The sequence below is a fragment of the Perna viridis genome, chromosome 2 (assembly GCF_037379345.1).
Source record: "Perna viridis isolate PV_CMFRI_1.1 ecotype Kerala chromosome 2, ASM3737934v1, whole genome shotgun sequence".
Lineage (NCBI taxonomy): Eukaryota > Metazoa > Mollusca > Bivalvia > Mytilida > Mytilidae > Perna > Perna viridis.
The window spans coordinates 37917371-37926125 of record NC_142446.1 but is presented as its reverse complement, the minus strand read 5'-3'; the positions used below and the strand labels follow the sequence as shown (position 1 = coordinate 37926125).

General features: G+C 31.9%; 1 protein-coding gene across 1 annotated transcript; it reads right to left on the bottom strand.

Annotated features, from left to right (window-relative positions):
• Positions 1–718: 718 nt before the first annotated feature.
• On the bottom strand, positions 719–7736 carry LOC148624929 (CCA tRNA nucleotidyltransferase 1, mitochondrial-like). The gene is made up of 8 exons (XM_088568054.1): positions 7598–7736; positions 6054–6441; positions 5408–5537; positions 4909–5035; positions 4020–4105; positions 3548–3655; positions 2587–2699; positions 719–1158 (listed from the first exon to the last, which is right to left on the bottom strand). Exons 2-8 carry the CDS (start codon positions 6432–6434, stop codon positions 733–735), a joined length of 1371 nt encoding a protein of 456 aa, XP_088424180.1. The 5' UTR covers positions 6435–6441; positions 7598–7736; the 3' UTR covers positions 719–732.
• Between the last annotated feature and the right edge of the window lie 1019 nt (positions 7737–8755).

Below are 8755 nucleotides of genomic sequence, written 5' to 3'. Positions count from 1 at the left end.
ATATTGAATGATTTTGGACAAAATTAAATATATTATCCATGGCTTTTGGTAGCCACCAATTTGGACCTGAATCCTTTTTTTAAGTACAGCTGATTAATTTTGTGGTTATTTTTTGTATCATTAGTTTACTGTTGCTACTAAATTGTGTGGTATGTTGTTCCTTCATGTTATATGTGATTGTAATGTTGCCATACAGAACATGTAACATGGTATATCAATATCTAAAAAGGAAATATAACAGAATCAGACAAAATATGGACTAAAAAAGAGATGGTTGAATAACATTAATATACATTAAACTATTTTTTCCTACATCTTTCCTAATTAAAAATACTTGTTAAGGGCAGTTTTATGGTCTGCTTATTTTTTTTTGCCTTAGAGCTGTTTTTTGTAAATTTAAATAACAACCTCCAAAATCACAAAATCAATCCCAGACTTTCTTTGTTGTATGGTACCTTGTAGTATAAAGTCATAAAACACATATACTCGAGTTATTGTCCAGACATGAAGTGTCTATGGACAACAAGAAAGATGGTGCCAGCACAATATCATTATAGGACTGAAATATGAAGGGGAGCCTGAAGCTCCAAAATTATGGAGGAAAAAAATATATCTTAATCTTGCATTTGAATCTGGCCTTAGGGCCAATTTAACTACTGTTCTTCTCGGTCCTAAATAAAGAGTCTTGATGGCATTCTACCTATGGAAAAAAAGAAACTACTTGTTTCAAGTTTATTTTTTTTTCTTTGCAGGAACCTTAGCAGTCACTTCATCAATGACATCATCCAATTTTTCTAATAAATCCTCCTTCGTTTTAGTAAACATACTTAATTTCCATGACTGCTTCAACTCCTGTAACACTCCCTGATAAACAGGTCCTTTTGGTATATTTTTGTCAACAAGATCATATCCATTTATAGGAAACTTTGGTGGTTCCCATTCCAGAAATGTACTCATTAATTTACTTTCTCCTCTATATTTCAACAGTTCACTGATTCTACCTTTTAATTTTTTCTGCTCCCCAGGACTGTCAAAGTATAGAAATTGACAATATTTTAAGGGATCATTGTCAAAAGAGTCCTGTCTATGATTAACTATGAAGGAACCTAGTTGTAGCTCATCTCTTGATATTTTGAGTCTTTTGTTTAATAAATGAACCTGAAATAGGAAATAAAGATGTATGTTATACAATGTATTTTGATGACTTCACTCAATGTGTACTAATTATATTTCAGAATTTTGGTTTCTTCTTGTTTCTTTTAATGATGTCAACCAATGCCTGGGTAAAGTAGGCAAAGTATCATATTCCTTTTTAAGTAACTAATATTGTTAGCGATTTCTTGCACTTGTAATTTCAGAACTTTATAGGCGCATATGATTTGCATAATTATATAATTATACTCCATGTAATGCTTCAGACCTGTGCCATGTTTACCGCCATAGCGTCATAGTTAAAGATTCATATGAGATAAAAAAGTAACTCTTAAATATCATGCACATGTGTTCTACGTGTGTTTCTTGCTTGTATGAGAACAGGAAGTTTACATGAAATGATTGGTTAGCATTGAACATTACCCAGTTTACCATTTAGGCACAGGAGCTTGTTACAAGACTATATAGGTCATATACATTAGCATGGCCCTGATATGAATATTCATGGCCAATTGTTTAATCTGATTCCTAGTCTGGTTCCCTGGTCAATATCATAAGTGACCCAAAGATTGCTACAAAGTACCTCTTTCAAAAAATATCATATACATGTCTATGTGCATTTTTTTGCTTGCATGAGAATGGGAATTTTACAATGAAAGATGAAATAATTGGTTAGCATTGAATTCATGTAATATTACCCAGTTTCCGATTCAAACACAACTAACTATATATAGGTCATAAACATTATCAGGACGCACGATATCTATATATACCCATTGCCAGTTGTTTAATCTGGTATCGGGTAATTGAAAACATTCGGGTCATCATGATTACGAAAGAGTACGCAGTCATATCAAGGGAACCAAGAATTTAGCGGAAGTCACCTGATTTTAGAGCATATCGCATTCATGCCATTTCAGATGTTGAAAGTAAGCCAAAATCAATGACAGAGAATATTTGACAATTAGCGACTTTGAAGACTTCAGTCTTTGATTTTATTACCATTGTCTTTTTTTAATCAACACAAAAAAAATGTAAAATTTCTTTGAAAATGGCATACATTTCAAAAATCAACTGTAAACTTGGAATTTATTGCATACATTTATTGTTGTAACTTTGTCATTATAGACCACAAAGTGTTTTCAATTCTGAAGATATCTTTCATGTAAATAATCTAAAATCCTAGTATTTAATATTCTGATAACAATTCTGTCCTAGTTATGGTAACAATAAATATGTGCAACAATATCTGGATTTCAACTCTATACTTCTCTCAACAAACAAAATGTTGCAAAGCTATATAAAAATTGATATCCGCAAATCATAATCCATCCACAGTGCACTTTTTTCATCAACTATGGTTGTTTTTCTTATTGGTATCTGATTGCCGTAAAACATTTTTTTTCTGTATTTATGTATTTATGACAGACAAACCTGTTCATCATCAGCTAACACAGCAGACAGTCTGGTCATAGGTTCTGGGTGTAAACCATCTGTTAACCGACAAACATTCCTGTACTTTGACAGATCTACATCAGATGGCAGTCCTAATAGGGTAATAATAAACAGTTTACAGATCTACATCAGATGGCAGTCCTAATAAGGTAATAATAAACAGTTTACAGATCTACATCAGATGGCAGTCCTGATAGGGTAATAATAAACAGCTTTAACTTAAGAGCAAAAACACTTATTCCAGAAAAAGAATTATTTCGTAAATAGCAAAAAATGGCTGAAGATGGGACAAAAATAAATCTTCTTGTCAGCTGATATAAAGTACAGTATGCTCCTAGATCAACATAAGCCTGCACTCCTAGTGGGAAATTAAATTTGAAACTTAAACCATAAATTGAAAATCATCTATGTCACTGACAAATATATGTATGCAAATCAATGTACATTTACTTTAATGTACACATTGAAGAGCTACATTCATCGTAAGTGGATATTTAGGCTGATGAATTAGTTTAAAAATAAAACGAATGGAGTGACACGAATATGGATGAACAGATGAATAGACTAACACTTTGGTTGAAGTTTAAAATATCTGCATTGCAATGATTTAATTGTCAAACTATGGGCATTTGCAGTAAATCTTGGTTTACAAACACCCATTGTTAGATTTTTTTTACTCCAACCTTCCATACTATAACACCTAAAACACACCTTTCCAACACCAATGTTACTTACATATTCAATTTAAGTACAAATCAGTATTGATTACTAGAAAATGTTAAATTTTGTTGGTAGAATGAAAAGGAAAATATTTCAGTAATGAGGATCTTCTCTTATGAGCCTTAGCTCCAACAAAGTTGTTACAATTCCACTGCATAATAATTTTTTAAAGGGGAAAGGAGAAAATATCTATCTTTTGGTTATGGAACCCTTCTCTTACCCATGTTTGGACCAAGTCCAAGTTCTAACATTGTTGGTAAAATTTCCCCTGCATGGTTACCACATAGTATCTTCTTCAGTTCCATCCATATTCTTTCTCCGGATATAACTGAAAAGACAAACTTTTCTATTCAGTCAGAAAAAAAGCAACATACATCAACTTCCAAAGCCTGACAAAAGTCAACTTCCCAACAACCTTCACTACGGAATACATGTTAAACTGAGAATTAGTAGCAAAAATAGATAATAGATCAACTGAATTGATATCCTGAAACCCAAAAATAATTATCTGTGCTAAAAAGGTGATTCGCAGTATTGTTACAAATGTATATTCATTCAAACACTGAAATAAGTTTATCTATATTCTCATCTTTTCAGCTAAACAAAGATATATCTCTCCACAAAATGTCATGTTGTATAAAACAAGTGGTACTATAGAAAATAAAATGGATTTTTTTTCTTTCAATCCTTACTTTTTAATCCTTCAGCATTCTGTCTGATAGCATCTAATGATGCAGCCTCGTGTCTACATGGATGATCTGCTATTCTACCATAAAACCTACGAGTAGTTGGTCAAAGGTATTATAATAAGAATGTGAAAATACATGTAAGTTTCTCCCTTTTTAGGCCACTGATTAAAAATGCATGTGACTTTTTAACTACAAGGCGGTGTTTAAATTTCTGTGAAAGTTTTCGAGCCATTTTACATTTAAATTATTTCTCCACTCTCTATGATAAAATTACGATTTTATCATGTTTGCTAAAGCTCACATGATGAAAATTTTAATTTTACCATCTTGTGTGAAGAAATAATTTAAATCACTCATTACTGTAGAAGAATCTGTACATAATGCCCATAAGCAAGTCACAGCACATCACTAATATTACTAACTAAAGAAAGTAATGGAAACTAAACTACAATATTTTTGGTAACATCAATACTTAATTTTAAAGAAGATGTAAATAAATGGAATACAGGTTCCTGGTACAGGTAAAAAAAGGTTCAATGGGCCAAGTTTTTTTTTCAAGAATATTTTATGGTAACTTTGAGAGTGCCATAGTTTATACAAATAAATTTTAAACTGTATTAATGAACCTTGAAGTGTGCATTTTTATACATTATTATTATAATATATTTAAAAAGATAATTTTTTGAAAAAAAATTGAACCAAAATCTGTCTGCTGCTTTTGTTGTTCTTATTTTTTGTTCTAGAAAATTGATTGGATTCCTTTTCCCAAGTATAAACAAAATTTTGTCAAAATCCATTGAGGATCTTTATTTGGAAGAGTGTTCCTAAGGAGGTTTTTGTATGACAGATTATCCCCACTGTAAATTTAAGGATCAAACAAGATGAATGCTACCTAAAATATCTGAGAATTCTGAGGTAATCCTCCTGTATTCTGGAGACTGGATCGCCTACAAATCTCACTCTTCTGTTGATCAGATCCTCAGCGCCCTCGAAGTAATCATATACTGTACCATCAAATCCTGAAGTAAAAAGGAACAAAAAGCTTTAGTTGATGTGATATAAGTCTAAAAAAAATCAAGAAAGATTTTGAAGGAAAATAATGAAATGTTAAAAAAAAACAAAAACTGAGATACCACTTTAATTAGTATATTGCATCAAAAATGAAAATTGCTCAAAAGTTTCAATACATGTACATGTAGCTTTACATGTAATGTTTATAAATGTAATCCTGAGCATTTGAAATTTATAAGATTGGGACCTTTTATAGCTGTTATCCATAGACTGAGCCCCATTCATCATGATTTTATGGATGAGCTAGCTTTGAAGCTTGGGGCAAAACTACAAGGATTAGAAAATCTGTCATAAACTAGTACAGATATATTTTAACATACCAAGAAACATAGCATTGATGGTTAAATCTCTTCTGTTTGCATCTAATTGCCAATCCTTAGTGAACTCAACTTCAGCTCTCCTTCCATCAGTAACAACATCTATTCTCAAAGTGGTTACTTCGAAATTCTCCTTAATTAACAAATATAATAACATAACATTATAGCTGAATTTTAACTCACTAATATCTGTCCATCTGATCAATTGCAAGATGTCCAAAGCAATTATTTTTCTCATAGAACATGTTTATACAATGTAAATCAATGTATTGTCTTGGAGACTTTTTTCGCAATGATGGACATCTATCCAATTTTAAGGCTATTTAATATTTTTGTAGTCATACCAAATATTTGGTTATTGGCAGCTTATTTTTGTATTACAAGCATATTTACTTCCTTTTCCTTTACACACAATATCCATTCCCTTCCACCATATTAGTAGAGTTTAAGGCCGAATATACAGCTATATAAGCACATAATATGCCAGCACCCTTTTTTGCTGTTCAAAGCCACATACACAAATACTGTAACTCTTAATACAAAAAATAGAAAAAAAAAAGAAAAAAAACTGGTAAGATTTCTCTTCATTTACCAAATTATGTGTACAGACAGACAGACAGCTAGGCAAAGGAGGCATATAAAATCTAACCTTATCATTAATTCTGGCTGTAATGGTACCATGTTTTTCTCCTGTTGCATTTATCATTCTTATCTGTTCTTTCTCAAACATTTCTTTCATCTGTGTTGGTGTTGCAGATGTGGCAAAGTCAACATCATGAGGGATTTTCTCTAATAAGAGGTCCCTAACAGCACCACCAGCAATTCTTATCTCATGGCCATATTTGTTGAATATACCAACCAATGTATTCAGTTCAGGAGTAAACAATGCTTGGAATGCAGGTGATTGAAGTTTCATGGTTTTAAGCTTCCCAGCACGACGATAAAATCTCAATGAAATAGAAAGTACTGTTGTTTTGTTTAAAAGCTTTGCTTTTTTCAGGACATGGTTGGTGAAAAACTGTAGCCTCATGTGAAAACTATGAAAGAGAGAAAGTACAAGTTCATTTACTAAACTCCATTTAAAAAAAAATAATTTACACATAAGACATACATGTACATGTAAAATAATAATTTCACACTGATTATTTCAAAAACAAATTGCCAAAAAATGATAAGCTAAAACAAATATATGCAAATTTATCCAAGATAAGTTTTATTCTTTTCCATACTTTCGGTCTGGTAGGGTTGTTGTCTTTTAACATATTCTCCAAATGTTTCCACTTTTTTCATTAATGTAAATGACTACATTGGCATGTTCTTTTGAATTTTCCCACTTTTTTGTTAAAATTACCACAAAAACCTCATTTACCATTACCATGATTATACCGTAGTACAAAAAAAATCAAGGAAATGGATGTTCTCAATTAAATACATTTGGTTACAGTTTTTTCTACACTTTGTCTAATGTAAATTATTTGATATATGTATCACACTAAACAAATGATTGCTCATTTCAGAGACAGATGCCATTGTGAATTTGTTGAGTTCATCATGCTGTACCATTACATGACATGCATGTACATCTGGGACTAATAAAACAACAGTTAGTTATATTTAATCCCAGCTTACATGTATACATCTGCTATGAAGAAAGATAAAGGAACATTTCAAATAGTAAATAATTGGTGGGAATATGTTCCTTAGAAATGTAATGAGAATTTTAGTTTTTTTAAATACCGGTACATGTATCTCAAGACAAAATGTTTAGTGACCTCAATTTTCTTTTTGAAATACAAAAATGTCAGATAAAAGTTCATTACACTGTTACACAATGCAAGTGCTGCTAGATTTCAAAATTAAGTGATCAGTAAATGCTACAGTTTCTAATCTATTTATCACAGGTACATGTTGTAACATACATGTACATCAGAATGGCCTTGATCAGTGAAAATGTGTGAGGTCAATAACTTGTTACAGTAAATTATTTTCATTAAAACAATTTCAAGAATTTATCTCCATTTGAATCGTTTATTAATACTGAAACAGGGTATTTGAGCTCACTAACTTTATTCGGACGCTGAATTAGTTATAAGTTCACTTAACAGTGACACATAAATGAAAAGCGTGATTTAATCCTTATCGACAAGGGCAAATTGTTGTCATAAAATCAGGGCATTTAAAAAGGCGACTCACCTTAAAAATTCTCACTCTACAGTGAAAAGAAATTGGACGGTTGTATCTTTACATTGTGAAATAACTACAATGTGATGAAATTATCGGCAATTTCTTTTGATTTGGAAAGGGTCCATTCAGTCCCAGGGACGGAAACGCGTGAAAATATTCTTTACTTCGATGAACTTTTCGACACATACAATTGATTGTCCCTTTCTCTCTTTCAGGATGAATGGCATTTCCACATTTCAAATATTGTTACCTTTTCTTAATATTTAGAGAGTTGAGCGATGCAAATTTAAATTACATAAACATGTTATGGTTAGTTGATCCGAGATTTTTTTTAGACCCCCCAACACATGTTCCACGCTCCCGGCATTACCCATGATACTGGTTACAGACCACCAATTCAACCAATGAGCATTTGGAACGTACGCAAAAATAGTCCTACGCAGAAATTAGCCCTGTTCCTCATAGTGCTGTGAAAAAAGTTCTCATCATATTTAAAAAATTTAAACAGTTTCTGAAAGGAAAAACATTTCTGTACATTTTATAGGTGCATTTTGCTTCTTGTGATGTGAAGCCTAATCTCCATAATGATTTTTAAATATACCCCTATCTTATGAAAACACTGGGATTTCCCATGCTATTTATAGACCCTTTACTTCCGGTGACCACTACTGCACTGCAAGTCTGCTAACCCCACATGCCATTCTGAGGATTGTGAGCTGACATATGTTGAATCATGCTGATATATAGTCCTCTGCAGGTTAAAGTTAAGGTAAAGTCCAGAGAAGCCATTGAATATTGTGAAATTAGCATAGAAGCCTATGGGAAGTGCAATTAGTGGTTTCTAGCCTACTCGGGTCATAAAAATTGCGGAACGAAACCGAAACAAAACGAAACAATTCGATAAAATGAATCAAATCGTAATAAAAACATAATTAAACGATACAAATCGAACAGAATGAAGCAAAACTAAATTGAATAAAAGAAATGTTCAAAGACGTGTCGCAAATTATAAGAACCATACTGTTTATCAGTGCCGGACAATTCGACTCAACGACATTTCGGACCATGACAACTATCCTTATGAATGCTGGACATTTCACAATTTACATATTTTCATGACAGTAAGTATAAATGCTTAAGGATATATATCATTACAAAATTTACCAT

Bases quoted from the DNA above. Each gene is read 5' to 3' on its own strand.
- LOC148624929 (XM_088568054.1), bottom strand. From the start codon at position 6,434: ATGAGGCTACAGTTTTTCACCAACCATGTCCTGAAAAAAGCAAAGCTT. The intron at 5,538-6,053 runs GTTAGATTTTAT...TTGTTAATTAAG, and splicing joins CAGCCAGAATTAATGATAAG to GAGAATTTCGAAGTAACCAC. The intron at 3,656-4,019 runs GTAAGGATTGAA...TTGTCTTTTCAG, and splicing joins GAATGCTGAAGGATTAAAAA to TTATATCCGGAGAAAGAATA.